Genomic DNA, 21,089 nt, shown 5'->3' on the forward strand with positions numbered 1-21,089 from the left:
GTCCTTCACTAGTTAAAGAATTCTCATGTTCATACAGAAATCATTAGGTGAACTGAAATAACACATTGGTTTTTTGAAATAACACATTGGTTTTTTGAAATTGAGGGGATAGAAATTAAGCAGGCCAGGATCCTGGACCTTATACCCCTACCCCTATAATGTTATTTACCTTGGGAATAACATTTGCAAAGACATGGTCCAACAATCTAATGGAGTCTTGGCCTTTGATGTTAAACTTGCCAAACGGTGACAGGTCAATCACCCCTACTCTTTGCATAACCTGTTGATACTCGGAGCCCACAGGCTCAAACCAGTTTGTGCGGTAAAAACTTGGCCTGAAACACAAAACAAGTTATTTGTTTTTTTAAAAAAATTCAGAATATTTTTATAAGCTTTGTGTGCTCCATCATGTCCGACTCTTTGTGACCCCATGGACTGTAGCCCACGAGGCTCCTCTGTCCATGGAATTTTCCAGGCAGGAATACTGGAGTGGCTTGCCTCTCCAGATTCCTACTCCAGAGACTCTTCCTGACCCAGGGATCAAATGTGTGTCTCTTACCTCTCCTGCATTGGCAACTGGCTTCTTTAGCACTGAGACACCTGAGAAGCCCTAACAAGCTCTACTTGTCTAGACATTTTCATCTGGGGGAAAAATGCCACCTGTTCTACAAGTCATATACTGGAAACTGATTTTTTAAGTTACTCATCTATCCCTTGACCTATTTCACAGTGAATGAAGTATTAATTAGCTAGAAAATAAGGTAGGCTATGTGGGCTCTCAGATTTGAAAAAGAGCTTAAAATCACCCAGTCCTTTAGTTGTCAACCTTGTTACGTATCAGAAGCACCTGGTGGAGTATTTTAAAAATACTACTTTGGGGGACATAAAGCAGAATATATGAGGGGTAGAGCTATCTTGTCTGGTGCTTCTCAAGTGTTTCTGTAAATACGTCACTTGCGCTTGTTACAGATTCTGATGCAGCAGGTCTGGGGAGGGCACCAGATGCTGCCCTCTAACAAGCTCCCATGTGATGCTCATGCTGGCCACCTGGAGTAAGCAAGCATCTGGCCCAATATCTTCCGTTTTTAGAGAAAAGGCACAAAGTGACTTCCGAGGCCTTTGTACTAGTTAATGACAGAGCGGGGCCTGGAGCAAAGGTCTACTGACTGACTCATTATGCAGGGGCCTTTCTACTTCACGGAGTAGACTATTCATGTGGTATTTTAACTTCAGAGGAGGATATGTTTTCAGTGGTTTAATTATTAAAATAGTAGAAAAAACAGGCCAGGTCCAAATAGTACAACATGAAGAATAGATCTGGCATTTATCTGGGTCACTTAGGAAAAAAAAAACAACCCAGTATTTTGTCCCCAGGTGATCTCCATTGGCTGACTACAGAGTCCAAATTCATTAATCAACAATTGGCCCACTGCTATACTTTGAACCGTTTAGGTCTGATTGTAAAGTAGACATAAAAATCTGCTTAAATAAGCAAAGTAACAGTCAAGAAAAGGTAACAACTTGGAAACTTGCTTTCTCTTGGTTTGTGTCTTCTCATGAGAAAAAAGTATGTAATCATTATTAATCCTAAATACAAGGATGGTATGCGACCCAAGTACTATGTCAACAACTTTAGAGGAAATCAGAGAATCGTTTCCGTTATATGCTTTATGTTTTAGCTTAACCTAAAATAGTAAGTAAATGACCTTTTGCCCTAGTTTATCAACAGTGCATATAATTTGCATAATTCATTGCACACACATTAGAAAGCAGTAGCTTTCAGCTATTCCCTTATAAACAGAAAATCCATATTTCCATACTGTTTTCATACTATGTGATTTGACCAGGCATCTTAAATCGAGGTAAACCTTGAAAAGCCAAATAAAGAGGATTTGGAGAGGGTGGGAAAGGTTCCTCTGAGCAGTTGGAAAATTCCAAGCAGAGGCTTCACTTGGGCCGATTGTAGGTTTCTCAAGGCCACACGGGTCCTTAATGTGGGCCAGTGTCCCATGGGATAAACTAAGGCCTCCACTGCACAGAAATTATCTTTATGGAAAAAGGCTCAATGCTGTTTGGAATAGGGCAGAGTGAAGGGGTTCGGAGGAGGATATGATGCTTCTCCGGGGTCCCCCCATCCCAGTCCCAGAGTTCATTCTGCAGTCAGAGCCACAGGTAGGCTAAGTCACTCATTTACCTGTACCCAGGGTCCTGGCCTGGTTTGTAGAGCCAGTGTGGGGGATGTGGGGCTTCTCTAGGGTCCCTCCATCTCACTCCCAAAGTTCACTTTGCATTCAGAGCCACGGGTAGGTTAAGTCACTCATTTACCTGTACCCAGCGTCCTGGCCTGGTTTGTAGAACCAGTGTGGCTGCTCCCAGCCTGCATGGAACCCCATGGAACACTTAGACTCCAGGGTTTTATAAAGCCCACTGACTCGCTGAGTCGGCCTCCCAGCAAATCGTTCTTCTTTAGGATAACCAACTGAAAAAAGGAAAACCCATACCCTAAATAACATAGAACCAAAACGACAAAGTATTCTGAAGGGATTCAGAAAATGGAAAACACAGTACTTAAAAATCCAGGAGCTATATATAGATATATACATACACATAGCATGCATGTAAAATAAACATATATAAGCCTACTACATAAGCATATATAATAATACATATTAAATTTACATTCTCAAGAAACCAAAACCATTTATAATGATCATCAAAGGTAAAGTAAAAATAGGTTTAAAAGTTAAAATCACTGATGCATTCCTCACATTAAAGACATATATCCACATAGATTCCTTTTTTGTTTTAGCAGCATATGCTTTTTAGACTGCCTAACCATTCCCCAATGATGCACAGAATAAAAAGCATCTAGAGTCAGAGGTGCTGTAAGTCGGTTCTGAACAGACAGACAATTCTGAACTTCACAGACAGCAGTAAATTTGCACCTTACCAATATTGTTGCATCCGTAAGACTCCCTTGCTTTGGCCTTGGTGTACTCAGTTGTCGTCCATTTGCCATAGCGATTGGGATCCAATTCTATCAGATCAAAAGGTGGTTCTCCATGCAGGATCCAGTCGCTGAGATATTTCCCAACCCCACCAGCATGGATTATGCCGTATCTTTCAAATATAGAAATAAATACCCTGTTATTAACACATATTACTTTCCAGCAATGAAACGTGTCCAAACATTTCACAAGGCCTCAAAGCTGGAGTGTTCTATGCTATTCAGAACACACAATCAACATAATCTTTATACTATCATCTTTTTCCTCAAAAAAAAAAAAAAGTTTAAGCATCCAAATTAAATATGTCTGACTTGATAACTAGTTAGTTTCCACAGTTTCAAGAGATGCATGTCTGTAAAATAGCCTATGACTCTTAGCTAGTAAGGATCTCGCTCTAGGAAAATAGAGGCAAGGAAGCACACAGGCAGATGCGCTTGGTGCGTTATGTTGAGCTATGATTCTTCTCACTAATAGGAATCTTGCAAGACAAATATGTGCACTCTGGTGTGGCACACCCATCCCTTCTCGGACTCAGTTTAGTTTAGGTCCCTTTAGCAATGATCTCTGTACAAGGACTTGGGCCATTATCATAGAGGCACACGGACAAAGAGGCAGTCACCCAAGGACTTGTGGGGAAGAAGGGGAGAAACAATGGCACCTGTATTTTGCAACCAATGAGTCACTCGGTGTGGAGGATTAGCTTGTTTCTATACCCACATGAAGATACTTTAAAACCAAAAACACGGGCTTCCCTGGTGGCTCAGTGGTGAAGACTCCACCTGCCAATGCAGGAGATACAGGTTCAATCCCTAATCTGGGAGGCAGCTAAGATCAGGGAGCATGGCTGTAGATCTTATGCAGAGCTGAAGAGCAATTAAGCCCACCGGGTGGCTCAGAAGGTAAAGAATCCTCCTGCAAAGGGGGAGACCTGGGTTCAATCCCTGGGTTGGGAAGATCCTCTGGAAGAAGGCATGACAACCCACTGCAGTATTCTTGCCTGGAGAATCCCCATGGACAGAGGAGCCTGGTGGGCTGCAGTCCATGGGATTGCAGAGAGTCGGACACGACTGAGTGAATTAAGCAGAGAACAGCACAGCCACATCTATTGATCCTGTGCTCTAGATCCTGAAGCTGCAACTACGGAAGCCTGTGTGCCCCAGAGCCCCTGCTCCTCAACAAGAGAGGCACCGCAGCGAGAAGCCTGTGCACCGCGAGAAGCCTGTGCACCGCAGCGAGCGTCGCCTCCACTTGCTGCAACCAGAGGAAAAGCCCAGGTAGCGGTGAAGACCCAGCGCAGTAAAAATCAAACGAATAATTAGTTTCTAAAAGACCAAGAAGATAAGTGGCAAGTCATTTTATATCAGATGGAGGAATTGGGTTTAACGTTCCCCATGTGAGGTTCTACCTACTCACTCTTCTGAGTAAAGTCTTGGGTGGTTCATCTGTGGTTTAAGTCAACAGAAGCTTTCAAGGAATTGGATGAGTAGGGAGTCACGGGGAGAGGACTAGGAGCAAAAAGGAGCCACATGAGCGAACGTCAAAATGCAAGAAATTCCAGTACCCCAGATGACAACTACTTAGCCAGCACTGAAGCTTCTAAAAACATGGGAGGACCTTAGCAAAGACTGGAAATGCTAACTACCTTTTTCAACAAGATACCAATTTTACTGTTTCATAAAAATGATTTATATCATTTGTTATAATGATATATTTCCTTATATTTGTTATAAGGACATTTCTTAAGCAGGATAAAGAGATAGCAATTTATATTTCTCTACATAATTTTGAAAAGAGACTTGATTTGGCTCATCCAAATCACCCACAATCTCAGTAAGTATCAAGAAAGCAAAAAAAATTAAATACATGCTTAAAATAACTGTGAACTATTTGCATAAACTGTTTATTCACTTAACCAGTCCCAGTGTCTGACTACAACTGTTACCATTTTTGAGAGCTAAGATACTGTTTACAAGGCCTGAAACTATATAAATTTCTTTTGGCATTCACTGAGAGCTTACCATTTACCAGGCATTGTTTCCCCCTAACATCTACCAGCTGATTTATGCTTTCGCAACTCTATTTTACCAGTGAGAAAACCAACCTGCACACAGGAGTTAAATAAGGCTGTCACACTGCAATAAAGTGCAGATTTAGGATACAAACTCAGTCATCTGACCCCAGTACACACTCTATTATTGGACTTTACTTCTTTAATGGTCTTTTTTTTTTTTTTTTCTGCCAAGACACACATAACAGAATTAATATCCTTGGCAGACTCCCTGGGCATAGCCAGGGTTGTGCTTTGGTTTCGTGTGGACTCACTGCCAGACCATCATGTTCTTTATCTTTCAACAATGCATATGAGTAAATAAATAGGCCAGAGTGCCGCTGCTTGAGGCGAATCCTGAATATAACCTATTTATTTATTTTTATGTTAAATGTGTTTATTTTTTTTTAAACTTCAGAGTTTTTATTTTATACTCAGGTATAGCTGGTTAACAATGTTGTGATTTGTTCCAAGTGGACAAAGAAGGGACTCAGTCATACATATATATGTATCCATTCTCCCCCAAATCCACTCCTATCCAGACTGGCACATAACATTGAGCAGAGTTCCATGTGCTATACAGTAGGTGCTTGTTGGTTATCTGTTTTAAACATAGCAAAAAGGAAATTCCCACAAACTTTAGCCCTATAACCCTTATTAAGTTATATGTAAAATCTCATACAACACATCTGTTGAGATGGATGAAACATCTGTTGAGGGCCCAGAGTGATTGAGAGTGAAATGCATAGAGTAAGAGAGATCTGGGTATAATTCTTGTTCTGCCACTGCCAGTTGTGTGACCTTGAAAGTTGTGTGACCACCCTGAGCTTTAGTCTCCTCACGTGCACACTTTATGGTGCTGGTGGAGAATTAATTGACATGGCATTTTAAAGCAGGTAGTCGGCAAGTGATGCATGGTGGCTGTTGGGTCCTTGTATAACCAACAACAGAGTATGCCTCTGCCCAGTGGAAAAGATTTTCATAAGGAGGTAATGTATAACATGGAAGTGAAAGGGAACTTGCTGAGGAAAGAAGAGTTAGGCTTTTCTTCTATGTCTAGCATTTATCTGCATAACCCATTATTACAAGGCCCAGCTGCTATGCCTTCTGAGTGTTTGTGTCTGCTTTTTTATAATAACTGTTAAACTGTCAGGCATTACATCTTACAGCACTCTCCTGTCTTTAAATTTGCTGTTTGTAATCTGTTCTAAGCCAAGATAACTAGACTCAGTTCAGTACAACTCATTAAACATCTGGGGAGGACTGTGTTAGTCACCTAAAAGCAGGAGAACTTGCTATATTTGGGACAAAAGTAAAACAGTTTTGACTAGAGTAATGAAAATGAGCACTGGCATATCTGCAGACAGTTTGCAAATACCTATTCTCTGGGCTAGAATAACAGACAATACTGAGATGTGATCCCTGGGCCCCTCTCCAGACTACTGAATCAGAATCTATAGGAGGGGGTTGTATGGGAATTACATTTGCTTGTTGGTTTTCCAATTCAACACATCTCTCATGGATTCTAACGACAAATAATAGGAATTTCACAGATAAGATGCAAAGGAGGACGAAAAACACATGCAACTAAGAACAGAGTTGAGATTTCGCTTTTTAACAAGCCCGGTGGCTCAGTGGTAAAGAATCCGCCTGCAATGCAGGAGACTCAGGTTTAATCCCTGGGTTAGGAAGATCCCTTAGAGAAGGGAACGGCAAGCCACTCCAGTATTCTTGCCTGGAAAATCCCACGGACAGAGGAGCCTTGCAGGCTACAGTCCACGGGGTCACAAAAGAGTCAGACACGACTGAGTGACTCAACAACAACAGGTGATTTTGATGCTCAGCCACATATATGGAAACCACTGGCCTCAGAACCGTGGACGGGATCCCTGGTATAAGCTGGAAGGGGCAGTCGACGTAAGCATTCCACCGTGTTTCGTGAGAACTATTTTAGCAATCTCAACTTTTCAATAACAAAAAATGCCTTTTGGGGTTAGGCCAGATTGGTCAGAGAGAGTGAGGCACTTTGATCCATCCCTACCGTTTGTCCTTCCCACTCACCGCACAGAGTGTACAACCTGGGGAAACTGCTCAGAACAGTCAGAGCTGGATGTCGACATCAACCCCACACAAGCAGATACAATGTCTAGGTGATAAGTAACTAGTGTTCTAAAGAAAGCAACTTCCTGCTTACCTTAGTAATAGGTGTTCTATTAAAGTATAAATATCATGAGACCAGGTATACTGTCTGTTTGTTCATAGATAAAGAGCAATGATTCACAAAATGTATTGACTAAATCAATATTCAGTGATTCAGTTAATTGCAGAATCAAAAATAAATACAATATTTAGGAATAAATTTAGCAAAAGAAGTATAAAACTTATACTCTAATAACTACAAATCACTGTTGAAAGAAATTTTAAAAATCCTAAACAAATGGCCTTTCCTGGCAGCTCAGCTGGTAAAGAATCCGCCTGCAATGCAGGAGACCTGGGTGTGATCCCTGGGTTGGTAACAGCTGCTGGAGGAGGGCATGGCAACCCACTCCAGTATTCTTGCCTGGAGAATCCCCATGGACAGAGGAGCCTAGTGGGCTACAGTCCATGGGGTCGCAAAGAGTCAGACACAACTGAGTGACTAAGCTCACACACAGCACACAAACAAATGGAAGAGATCCCTTTTGTGTGAATCACAAGACTCAATATTGTTAAGATGGAAACACTCCCCAAGTTGATCTACAAAAACGCAATCCCTATGGAAATCCTAGGTGGTTTCTTTAGAGAAATTGACAAGCTGGTCCTAAATGTTATGCAAAAATATAAGAAGCCCAAATAGATAAAACAATACTGAATAAGAATAAAGTTGGAAGAGTCACATTTCCCAGTTTCAGAACTTAGTGAAAAACTACCATAATCAAGGCAGCATGGTACTGGCCTAAGAACAGACACACTGACTAACGGAATAAAATTGAAAGTCCAGGAATAAATCCAAACTTATACAGTAAACTGATTTTTTACAAGGATGCTGTGGGACAATAAAAAAAATAAATATTTGGCCTTTGTCCTCAGTTCCTGGCATAGAGCTCCTAACACTTTTGGAATTTATATTCTTTTGTATGCTACGCTAACAGTTAGCTCCATGGAGAGGGGGCAGGGGAACCAGAAGGCTTCAGAATAGAGGCTGGTCACCAGAAGTTTAATCACCAGTGATCAATGGTTTTAATCCATTGTGCCTATGTAATGAAGCTTCCGCAACAACTTCCAAACCACAGCGTTCAAAGAGCCTTTGGGTTGGTGAATCCACTGAAGTGCCAGGAGGATGATGCACCAGAGAGGCTCATGAAGGCCCTGCAGCAGATCCTCCCTCCCAGACCTTGCCCTGAGCTTCCCTTCCATACGCACTGTTCCTGAGTCGCATTCTGGAGAATAAGCAGGTAAAACTAAGCAAGTTTTCCTTGAGTTCTGAGAGTCATTCTAGTGAATTAGCAAAACTGAGGAGGGGTTGTGACCTCCAAATCTGTAGCCATTCAGTCAGAAGGACAGGTGATACCTGGAAATTGAAACTGGTATCTGAAGTGAGGATGGTTTTGTGAGACTGAGTGGGGTCTGCACTCTGAGAGTGAGCAGCAGATTTGAACTGAAACTGTTGGACACTCAGTTGGTGTCCGAGAACTGGAGAACTAAGTGCTGGTGTCAGAAGTAACATCAGAAAAAAAGACATCACAGGTGCCAACACTATTTAGTGAGTAAGAGCAGTCTTTCAACAAGTGATGCTGGGACAGTTGGCTATCCTCAAAAGAATCAAGCTGCGTACCTACCTCACAGCACATACAAAAATTAACTCAAGATTGATTAAAGACCTAAATGTAAGTGTTAAAACTATAAAACTCTTGGAAAAAAATAAAGGTATAAATCTTCATTAACTTGGATTAAATAGTAGTTTCTTATATATGATATCAAAACTACATTCAAAAAAAAGAAACACATACACATTTTGGACTTCATGGAAATTAAAATTTTTGTGCTTCAATGGATATCATCAAGAAAATTTTAAAACCCACAGAAGGGGGAAAATTTTGCAAATCATGTATCAGATAAGGGTCTTATATCTAGACTAAAGAACTTTTACAACTTAACAATTAAAAGACTAATAATCTAATTTCTTAAATGGGCGAAGTATACAGACACTTCTCCAAAGAAGATACACGAGGGATGCACAAAAGAAACACTCCCACATGCGCAGGCCTGCGTGTTGACTCTGTAGGTGATTCCCTAGGCTCCCAGGTCCATTATACCTTCCAGACTCACAGCTCCGTCTGGTTTTCTACCTCTGAATGTTCTGAAGACTTAAACTTAACACTGTCACAAATTCAACTCATTATCTTCCTGGTTGTTGCTTCCTCTGACCTCAGCAACCACAGGAGTAAATTGGAAAGGTTGCCATCATTTGCTCCTTTTCTCTCTCCCTTAAAACCTAATGCAGTCTGTCACCAAATCTAAGTAATCTTGCTTCCTATCTCTCAGTCCCCACTGCTGCTTCCTTAGTTCAGACCCCAACCTCTCTATGGTCCTAGAAGAACAGCACCCCAGGCAGTCTCGCGCCTCTGGTCAGACTTCCTGCCTTGTTCTCAGCTATAGCCCAGTGCCCAGCAGTAGACCTGGCATAAAGCTGGCCAATCACCTATCATCAGTTGAATAAATGGCCAAACAAAATGGGGAAGGAAAAATAGAATATTAGAAACCGTGATAAGACAGTAAAATAGGCTTGACATTAATATTCACCAAATTAATGGGACAAATGTTAAAGATGAAAGATCAAATGGGTAATGGAACCATAAATAGTAAGCAGCTTGAGTAATCATAAAGAAACAAATCATGTTGAACAAGTATGAATTATGGTGAACACTACATCAGATATATTACACATTTGATATTTTAAATTATCTTTGTCATATTGTGTTATGAAAACGTCCGTGTAAAATTGGGGCAAATTCATTCATCTGAACATTTTGCAGCATGAAAGGAGACATAAATAACGGAAGTGGCAAGAAATATGCAAAGAGAAAATTCCAGGAAATCACTGCCCTTCTGTGAACAAATCAGTCAAACCTATACAAGCCAAAGTTTTAAGACTGAAAATTTTTATTCCTTTCACATCATTGCTCACGAAAGGGAGAAAACTCTCTGCCTCTCCCCCGTTTTCCATTTTTGGCCTGAGATTATGGGGCAAGACTTCTCTAAAATATGTAACTCTAATCAATGTTGAGTTACATAGAGATACTCACCCGAAACCTACAGCCACCCAGTAGTTTCGGACCCCCTGATGGGGCCCCACCATAGGCAGGATGTCAGGAGAATAGGTGATGGGCCCGTTGACGGTCCTGATGATGTCAGCCTTTTTCAAGACTGGAACCAAGTCCATGGCAGCTTCAACGTGTTCCATGATTCGGTCTAGATCAGACTCAAAGAGCTCCTTTCCAAAACCTGAAAAGAAATGCCAGTGTTCGGACAGAAAAGTAGAAATATCGTGTGACATCCCTAATGTGTGGAATCTAAAAAGAAATGATACGAATGAACTTATTTACAAAACAGAAACAGACTCACAGACTTAGAGAATGAACTTACAGTTGCCAGGGGTTGGGGGCGGGGGGAAGGGATCGCTAAGGAGTTTGGGATGGGCATATACACACTGCCATGTTTAAAGTGGATAACTGACAAGGACCTACTACTGTATAGCACAGGGAACTCTGCTCAATGCTCCGTGGCCTCCTGGATGGGAAGGGAGCGTGGGGAAGAGTGGATGCATGTATATGTATGTCTGAGTCCCTGTGCTGTCCATCTGAAGCTATCACAATATTGTTCTCAGCTAGACCCCAATATACAAAATAAAAAGTTAAAAAAAAAAAAAAGAAATGTCATTGCAGTGAGGATACCTGTCTTGCCATGCACTCCAAAGTGACTTAAATCCCTGAATCCAAGCTTACATTTAAAGATGGCTTGGGAGAAAGTTATTTTCTTTTTTCTTTTTAAATGCTATACTTGATATTCACTATCAACAGATGAGTATTGTTATATTACCATATTATATACTGAGAATAATAATGTTATTTCTTGAAACATTAAATCATGAAAGATAACCTTTATAATATAAAATTTTATTTTATTCATATTAGCAGTTTCCAGTATTTAATCCGATCACAATTTTAAAAACCAACAATAACTTGGTTTGTCAAGAGAGATCTTTTATCCTTCAATTAACTACAAAATTCTGTTTCATCCTCTCAGGTGAGGGCAAATGGGAGTTGACAAAGTCGTGTCAGGACACTGGGGATAAATGGAAAGCCACTTTAAGATGCAGATAATGGATTCTAGATACCTTTTAACTCTCAGCAGGGAAGGAATGGCAAGGAGGCCTCATTCTTCAAGCCCCCTGCCACACACACATTGAGGACTAGAACACTGTGAAGAGTCAAGGTCTTGGGACACAGTCATCTCCTCTGTTGTGAAAGGCACCGGATGAGCTGCTAAAAGAATGCCCCCAGCGGCGTTGACGGCGTTCCCACACAGCAGCCAGCCAGCCCCTTCTTGCTCCTCTGTGGACCGTCTGTCCGGTCAGGGAGGCCTGCAGATCACGGGGGTTAGACCCGAGCATGTGGGCACCCAGGGCCAGCCAACGATCTGGCTCTTCCTCCAACCAGAATTATTTAAATATTTCTTCAACATTTATGTGGAGGAGAGGCTGCCAGCACAGAGGAAGGACCTAGAGGTAGGCTCCCAGGTGGCAGCTCAGCCCGCCCTCTGGGATGGGAGCTACTCCCCTCAGGCCCAAACGTGCAGAGCCCACTGTGCAAAGCCAAGCACTTAACTGGCTGGCCTGACGTCTATGGAAGGTGGTTTATCATGTGCAGTAACTGGGCAAAGATGTTCTTTGAAGACTAGGAAGGAGGGATTCATTCTGTAGCCCAAGCAGCTTATCAAAGTAAATTCCAGAAAGCACTATCATCTGCATTTCTTCATATTCTCTATAATATTTGTGTGCCAATGACATTTTAGCTCCTTCTATAGATAAAACCCAAGATACCTCCTCAGGTGACCCAATCCTTCATCTGGCTTTGCAGAAAAGTTTCATGAAAAAAATTTTTTTTAAATAAAAGTAAATAAATAAAACAGGTTTTTTTTTCTCTCGTACAGAACTTAAAAGAGAAACTATGGTACCTCCAGAGTTAGCAGGGAGGCCTAAGCCTTTTCCACATCCATTTATGCAGCAGGAGACAGCTTCAGTTCGCAGTTCAACCTGTCCTGTTCTGTTGTAGATTTCAAGGCTTTCATTCTTAACAGGCTGCATGCCTAGCTCTGATACCTGTTGTGTTACCAACTGTCAAAGCACAAGAGGAGCTGTATACAAATCTAGAAACTAGATCAAGTAAGCAGAGGAGTGAGAAGGAAGAGGGGAAGCAGGAGGTTGGTGTGGCCAGGTAAAAATTAGCTGGGGCTTTCCAAAGCAGCAGGGAGCACTATTTTTTCAGCTTTTCTACCACCAACTCTCTTTCCTTACTCATTGCTGTGATTGTTCAAAGGGTTATGAGAACAGAATTTGCCTCAAAACCCTCACCTCCAATGTTCCAGGTTATCTATCTGATGGTCTAGTATCACGGTGTCATCTTATTCTACAAACAACCCAGAGTGTCGGGAGGGACAACATATACGTGTCCGACCGGCACGTACTTCTGTTTGCCGAACCCACCTGGGGGGACTCCACTGGTGACCCATGAGTCCTGAACTTTCATTTTCTCCTGACTTTCATATGGACCAAACAAAAGCCCATCCCTTTCCTGTCGGAGGTAAAATGATCCTTCCAGGTCGCGGAGCACCGGGAGTTCTCGCTTTAAAGCTTTCACTTCAGGGATGGTCGATGTGATAATATATTGATGCTGAACCGGAATGAGAGGATGTTCTAGTCCGATCATCTTTCCTACTTCACGAGCCCAAAATCCTGAAATAAGAAAAAGTATTAGAAGATGTCACTTCACATAAAAATGCACCACAGATGGCCATCGATATGGCTATTTCAATTAAAAGAAAACATTTAGAAGAATTCAGTACTCATGGCAAAGTCTGAAGAATGTCATAACAACACCAATGAACTTATCCATGATACAGAAATAGACTCATCGGCATAAAGAACAGACTTGTAGCTGCCAAGGAAGGGGGAGGGACAGAAGGAGAGTTTGGGGTTAGTAGATGCGAACTGGTGTGTATAGGATGGATGAACAACAAGGTTTTACTGTATAACACAGGGAACTATATTCAATATCCTGTGATAAACTGTAATGGAAAAGAATATGAAAAAGAATATATGTGTGTATATGTGTATATATATATATATATATACATATATATATACACACATAACTGAATGGCTTTGCTGTACAGAATAAATTAGCCCAACTTTGAAAATCAACTATACTTCCCTAAAATTAATTTTTAAGAAATGAATGTCCATAACAACTTTAAACTTTTTGTCATTGCAAAACTGAATGGGGGAAGAGAAGACAATATTTTATACTACCCCAGAGTTCTGAAGAATCTAAGAGAACTCCATTTCTGAAAAAGTATTTTGCCCATAAGCAAAGGTATGAGGAAAAAAACCCTTTGAAGGAAAAAATAAACAACTCAAACATATAAAATGTCACAAATATTAAAAAGACAGTAATGGACTGACCTTACTTGTACAACAGGGAGGTCAGGCAATGAAAGAGACCCCGTGTAGCTGTGATCAGCATAATAATATGCAAAATAAAACCCTGCTAGTCAGCCCTCTATCCCCCAGACTCTAGTCTCTCCAAATCCTGGGAGCCTAAAATTCTACAAATACAGAATTGTTCTGTCAACTTAAAATTTGAAAATGTATATTCTTTGGGAAAGATAACAACTTAAGTTCTCTGTTATATTAAAAGTTTAGTTTGACTATGTTTGTAAAAAGACCCTTTCTTGCAAGGGCAGAAGGCATCTTGAGCAGGAGGCAGGCAGTGCTCCAGCAAAGGGGACTGGGCCCATAGGTAAGCGAGCATTCCCACAACCTGTTTCCCTTCACAGTGGGCATGGGCACGTCGTCTTGGGGGACACTAATATTACTTTTTTCTAATTGCAAAAGACAGAACCAGATAAGTGGTGGCTAAAAGGACCCTTGATTCTCTCCCCTCCCCAGTGACTCTTCAGTCTACAGATGTGGAGCTAAAGTCCAAAATGATAAGGAGACATGCCCAAGCTCATACTGGGAGACTCTGGAGTGGTCACATGCTATTGGTTTTCTGGCTACAGAAAGACTATTCTAAAAATCCAAGACATATTCAACTGCATAAAGGTATTTTAGAACCTAAAATGACAAAAACAATGATGTGTCAGGGATACAGGGCCACCTGACCCACCAATGATTTATTGGGGGGATGGTGGGTCCTGTTTGCTTCTTTGTTTCATAATAATGTTGAACGATCATTCTAATGATTAGGGCATCTTCCCCAAGTTATTTCTTTAGAGGTTGCATTCTCTAAACTTTTAACCATTTCTGGGTGGTGGTGTTGGTAATTTTTTTGGTGGGGGGCAACCTGGTAAGGAGTCCTGAAGTCTCTGTCACTATGAAGTTCAGAGCCAGACACAAATTATCAATCGAATCTGAGAACCCTGATGATGTTCTCTTATGTGACATCCAAATATCACTCTTGGATTCTCTTGTTTTGTTTTAGCCTAACAGCTAAGCTAGTCACACTTGGATAACAGAAATGGGTGTCCATTTGCAAACCAAAAATCTTACCTGGGGGCATTAGAGCTGCCTGCTGGTCTTTGAATAATTTAAAGATTTAATTTATTCCTGCTAATAGAAAGATGTAGATTACCAATATCAAGACTTTGCAGGATAATATAGTAAAGCCACATGTTCTAGTTATATGCACTGGAGCAGTTTTAAAATATAAAAAGCCAAAATATTTAGCCTAGTATTTCAAACCACGGTAGTGATTAATAAGCTCATTTCAATTAAGAACAAAAATTAAAGAAAATAAATTCTGTCCTCAGTTCAGTCGCTCAGTCGAGTCCAACTCTTTGTGACCCCATGAACTGCAGCACGCCAGGCCTCCCTGTCCATCACCAACTCCCAGAGTTCACTCAAACTCACGTCCATCAAGTCGGTGATGCAATCCAGCCATCTCATCCTCTGTCATCCCCTTCTCCTCCTGCCCCCAAACCCTCCCAGCATCAGAGTCTTTTCCAATCAGTCAGCTCTTCACATGAGGTGGCCAAAGTACTGGAGTTTCAGCTTTAGCATCATTCCTTCCAAAGAACACCCAGGGTTGATCTCCTTCAGAATGGACTGGTTGGATCTCTTTGCAGTCCAAGGGACCCTCAAGAGTCTTCTCCAACACCACAGTTCAAAAGCATCATTTCTTCGGTGCTCAGTTTTCTTCACAGTCCAACTCTCACATCCATACATGACCACTGGAAAAACCCCACGGAAAAGAAATGCAGAAAAGCAAAATGGCTGTCTGGGGAGGCCTTACAAATAGCTGTGAAAAGAAGAGAAGCGAAAAGCAAAGGAGAAAAGGAAAGATATAAGCATCTGAATGCAGAGTTCCAAAGAATAGCAAGAAGAGATAAGAAAGCCTTCCTCAGCAATCAATGCAAAGAAATAGAGGAAAACAACAGAATGGGAAAGACTAGAGATCTCTTCAAGAAAATTAGAGATATCAAGGGAACATTTCATGCAAAGATGGGTTCGATAAAGGACAGAAATAGTATGGACCTAACAGAAGCAGAAGATATTAAGAAGAGGTGGCAAGAATACACAGAAGAACTGTACAAATTCTGTCCTACTCAAACATATTTACAAATTTCTGAACTAACTGTTTGCTTATTAATACATTTCATCATTAAAATAAAGTGGAAATGTATGCATAAGCATCATATAACTATCTTACTCCAAACCCCATAGCAAGCCCTACACTGTTTTCCGCTACACTGTGGTGGTGTTTGTTGGCATTCTCTTCCTCTATACATCAATCAAGTTCACCTAAATCTTGCCAGGATTACACTTTCACCCTTGCTAGATCACCCACTAACCGAGTTCAAAGGGAAGAGAAAGAAGTGTGGAGGAATCTTCTATAATCTACCAATATCATCTGAAAAACATAGACGAGTCAATAAAAATGATTATTAGAAATAGCTTCCGTTTTTTAAATGCAGTGATTAATAGAAATGGAGTTTAAATGAACAGTACGGGTTTGTGGACAAGTTTGCTTCTAGTAGATGGCTTATATAGTGACAATGATGGTTTATACAGTGACATTCTCTGAGGCAAAGCCTGCACAAAATTAAGCACTTCTTTCTGGCTGAATATTGGGCTTCATGTTGGCATGACCCAATCACATTTCTGACTTACCGTATTAGGAAAATTCTGAAGCAAAGTTTACAGAGTTAACGTGGGCTTAATGAGTAGATTGGAAATGAGGTCAAGAGAAACATTCATCATCAGGCATCACAGCAAATAGCTCCTGCCCTCGCCCTTGAGCTGCTCTGGAGCTCAGGTTGGCTCCCCAAGGATAAGCAAAGCTGTGTTCAGAGCAACACTAAAGGCAGGTTAGCCTATTGCACACCAAGAGGTCAGCAGGGTGAGAAACAGTTCCTTAGCTCTGCTTGCTCAGCAAAAAGCTCCCCACGTTCCCTCATCTGTAGGAACAAGATATACAGGAAACACTGATATATCAGTGTTTCTCAAAAGATATTTACAGTCCATCTGGTACAGACAGTACAGTACTACCTGGAGCCTTGTTTAACATCTAGCTGCCTAGCCAGACCACCTGGGAAACTTCTCATGGTGACTCTTACGCACCTAGCTTGAAAACCAAGCTCTGTGGGAAGTCGGGTTACCAGCAGAATGTGTGCTGTGTGATCACAGAGCAACTGAAAGGAGCGGGGAAATCTCAAGGCTGCTACCAAGAAGCTATACACCCACTGCTAGTGCTTCCCAGACCAGGGCATAGGCCTTCCAGGAAATAACTATAATAATCAAAATTATCATTATTCTACTGAATTTGTTTAGTGCTTTCTATGTGGTTTAGTGGCTAAGTTGTGTCCAATTCTTTGCACCCCCATGGACTATAGCCCATCAGGCTCCTCCGCCCATGGGATTTTCCAGGCAAGAATACTGGAATGGGTTGCCATTTCCTTCTCCAGGGGATCTTCCCCATCCAGGGATGGAACCTGGGTCTCCTGCATTGCAGGCAGATTCTTTACCAACTAAGCCACTAGGGAAGTCTCTTATCTGGGTACTTTACATTATTAGCTCATTTACTGATCATAATAACTTGTTGAGATGGCAATTAGTGTTCTTGCCTGGAGAATTCCATGGGCAGAGGAGCCTGCCAGGTTACAGTCCATGGGGTCTCAAAGAGTCAGACATGACTAACACTTTCACACACATCTTTGTTTTACAAATGGGTACCTTGCCTAGGTCACACAGCTGGCAATAGCATGTCTCTGGTCAAGAGAGCCCCACTGCCCTGGACAGTGCTGGAGATACATCAGCAAACTAACAAACTCTTGCTTTTAGACTTCCCTTTTCGTGGTATCCTGTAGACTCAGCAGCCTTTCGTTATGACTCCATGTACAGAGACGTTTAGCAGGTTATGGTACAGTTGAGTAACTGATAGTGGCCTTTACATCATTTACGTTTTGGTTATATTTCCAAGTTTATATCCCAGTGATGTTAATTAGATTTCAGAGCTGCCAGAAGGCTAGCTCTGAAATTTATGAGACATCTTGGTCTCACCAAATAACTCTGGGAAACATTCCATCAGATACACATTCTAAATCACATCAGCACAATGCCTTCTGCAGATGGTTGCTTTTATTCATAAAATTAATCATTGCTAGCTTTAAGAATAGAAGAGGATTTGTCCAAAACTTCACCCGCAATGACTAAGGCTTACATTTAGGGGACGCTCCATACTTTAAAAAGGTTTTTTTTTTAAAAAACAGACATAAATAAGCACACACTCCTCCGTACCCTCCACAGACTACTAATATGTGATAAGTTAGATTTTCTCCAATAATGTTTGCCAGTGGAAGAAAAGAGATGGAGAATAAAAAGGGAAAAAAAAAAAAGATATGGGGCTAAGATGTGATCTGAATGGCATAAAGAACTGAGAATTGAGACAACACAGTTCTTTGTATGGCTTCTCAGGAGGCTCAGTGGTAAAGAATCTGCCTGCCAAAGCAAGAGAGGCAGATTCAATCCCTGGGGTGGGAAGAGTCTCTGGAGGAGGAAATGGAAACCCACTCCAGTATTCTTGCCTGGGAAACCCATGGACAGAGGAACCTGGCAGCCTGCAGTCCAAGGGGTCGCAAAGAGTCAGACACAACTGAGCAACCAAGTGCACAAGCACACAGTTCTTCATACAACTGTGAACAAGGAGCTACCTGGAGTTATCAAGACCTGAGGATGGAACTCAGATGTGGCTGAGTTAAAGGCATCAGGAGCAAAGGCATTCAGAAGCAGGACATCTGAAGAACAGTTTTCCTGATGCTGCTCTGGGATTTGTTTTTTGAGGCCAGCACCAGAAATATTTCTCCAGGACCTCCTGCCCTTGTTCTCCTCTGCCCAGGCCACCCCACAAGATTGCACAGCTGCACAGAATACCTCATTTGGTAACCAGTGTCCTAGACTTAGGTCAGATCTCTTTGGAAATTATTCTTTCTCTTCAATGATTCCTTATTCCTCACAAATTATGCTTTCGAAAAAAGAAATACTATGATGGCAATGAATTGTATGAATAAATATTTATCCATTTTAGGAAAATAAGAGATAAATGTGTAAAATTAAGGTCTTCTATGTTATTTCTCAAAACAGTTGAGAGCATGTGGCTGCCTGAAGCACTGTGTAAGAAAAATCATGGGGTTTGTCCAAGTCTCTCTGAAATGAGTTCAGTGATCAATGAGCAATGTCTGTCACCGGTGCTGGATAAGAAGTCAGAGAATGTCTGTTTAGTATTTACTATCACTATGAAAACTGTCAAATGCTTTTAGAGGCTGAATTCATGAGACCATAAAGAAAGTTGCAAGATGACAAAGAATTTTTGCTACTTGGAAAAAGAGAAGAAACGGTTTTATTGCCTTAGATCTTATGGCAGAATTTAAACCAGGTGTGCCCAAGGACAGTGGTGGTGGTGGTGGTGGGGCGGGGGTTGGAGGGAGTTCCTGATGGAGATTTCCTTGGGGGCGGGGCAAGTGAAGTTCAAAAACAAATCAGTGCTTTTGCTTTTATTTTTTAGGCAAGTCATCTTACATTATTTAGAATTTCAAATGATGTCAAAGAATGAGATTTTTATGCTTTACAAAGGGGAGCATGGATTAGAAAGAGTCAGAAATACTAACATAAACTCTTAAATATTGAAGATATTACTTTTTCCAGGGTCACTAAAAATGTTTGGTTAAAAAAATAACATCAAACAGAAGATACAATCTAAAGGAAAGAATCCTAAGAGTACTTGCTTCTGGCATGTTCTCATGGCATATCATCTGATCTGATAAATATAACGGTTGTTTTCACTTTGTAAATATAAGCAATGACTCAAAGAGCAGACCACGAGAAAATCTACAGCTGCCTCATGCTTATTTTAGGTTTTAAATTAACCATTATGTACCATAGGTAAATATAAATTATTATCCCAGGTTAGACTGCACAAGCAGTTTCATTTGCACAAGAATTTATTTTTAGTTTGTTATTTGAAAATTACTTCATAGGCGAAGGACCTGATAGAAAGTGTGTTAACTCAAGACTCCAAAGACCCAGGTTCAAGTCCTGGTTTTGACATAACTGTCATTTTGCCAATTAGCGTAACTGTCACTTTGCAATAAACATAAACTTCTTGGACTTTGATCTTCACAAATGGAAGATGAACGAGTTGTTAGATTATCTCAAATATCCCTTTTGGCGTCAACATTCTGAGTCTAAATTGTAACAAAGCATACTAAAGAAAAGATTATCCGATATGTTTAATGAGTTAAAAGTTTTTTGAATAGAGTCAAGTAATCAAAATGGATGAGAAGGGATACAAATGATCAAATTTGCTCTAAAAAGCAAAAAGACAATGCTCATGAATTTGACCATTAGAATTTGGTTACTACTGTAAAGAAGGCAAAAATTTAGGAAGGAAGAAGAAGCATAGTTTGGCAAAATATGACCTGGAACAGAATAAGATGGAAAACCAACTTCTTATGGATAACCAAGGGCAGCTCATATCTCACATATGAAGAACAAGGTGATGGAGGGAGAGATTTGTAGCTCAGACAAAATGTTTAACATGAGAGCATCACAGTGTTTCATAACAATGTTTAGAGTATAAAACGTTACTTCATAGCTAAATATCTTATTTCTTTGCCCCTTGAAAAAAAACCCCACTATTAGAAAAGATGCTTACCTGCAGCATTCACAATTCTATTTGCTCTCATAGATCCATGCGGTGTTTCAACATCCCATGTTCCATCTGACCTTGGTTTCAAAGAAGTCACTGGGGCAGGATATTTTAAAAGGGCACCATATTTCCTAGCCCCAGCCGCCAGGGCCATAGTTAGAGAGTAAGGATCAATGTGACCATCTCCAGGATTATACAGTCCAGCTAAAATCTAAATGGATCATACAAGAGTCAATAGTCAAATGAATTTATATATATACTCACTCAGTATCCTACCAGCAAATATTCAGTAAAGCTCAACTTTAAAAACGCATCATGGCATCAGATTGCTCCATCTTCACTTTATTTTCCCTGTCTAAGTTCAGACCTAGGTAGGAGTCACATTTAGAGCCAAGTAAACACGCTATTTGAAAGAAGTTTGCAATTGTCTCCAGCATTCATTCTTCCCTCCCCCAGAAAGCAAGGGGAGACACGTAACCACTAAGAACAAAGAGTGTCCAATAGCTGGCAGCCATTAGACCCAGCTGGTAACTAAAACTGGTACTAAATTCTGGTCAATGAAATGCAAAT

General features: G+C 40.9%; 1 protein-coding gene across 6 annotated transcripts in view; it reads right to left on the reverse strand.

Moving 5' to 3' along the window:
- The window catches only part of DMGDH (dimethylglycine dehydrogenase), a 71,072-nt gene that overhangs the window by 35,305 nt on the left and 14,678 nt on the right, over positions 1-21,089 (reverse strand). For 5 of the 6 annotated variants that reach the window (XM_042252019.1, XM_004010208.5, XM_060418773.1 and 2 more), the window contains 6 exons: positions 20,526-20,730; positions 12,800-13,048; positions 10,341-10,539; positions 2,951-3,120; positions 2,326-2,479; positions 170-335 (listed from right to left, as the gene is read on the reverse strand). In XM_042252019.1, the coding sequence (XP_042107953.1) occupies positions 170-335; positions 2,326-2,479; positions 2,951-3,120; positions 10,341-10,539; positions 12,800-13,048; positions 20,526-20,730 (1,143 nt within the window). The remainder of the gene's footprint in view (positions 1-169; positions 336-2,325; positions 2,480-2,950; positions 3,121-10,340; positions 10,540-12,799; positions 13,049-20,525; positions 20,731-21,089) is intronic. The other variant, XM_060418774.1, reaches the window with a different exon arrangement.

Source organism: Ovis aries, chromosome 7 (assembly GCF_016772045.2).
Source record: "Ovis aries strain OAR_USU_Benz2616 breed Rambouillet chromosome 7, ARS-UI_Ramb_v3.0, whole genome shotgun sequence".
Lineage (NCBI taxonomy): Eukaryota > Metazoa > Chordata > Mammalia > Artiodactyla > Bovidae > Ovis > Ovis aries.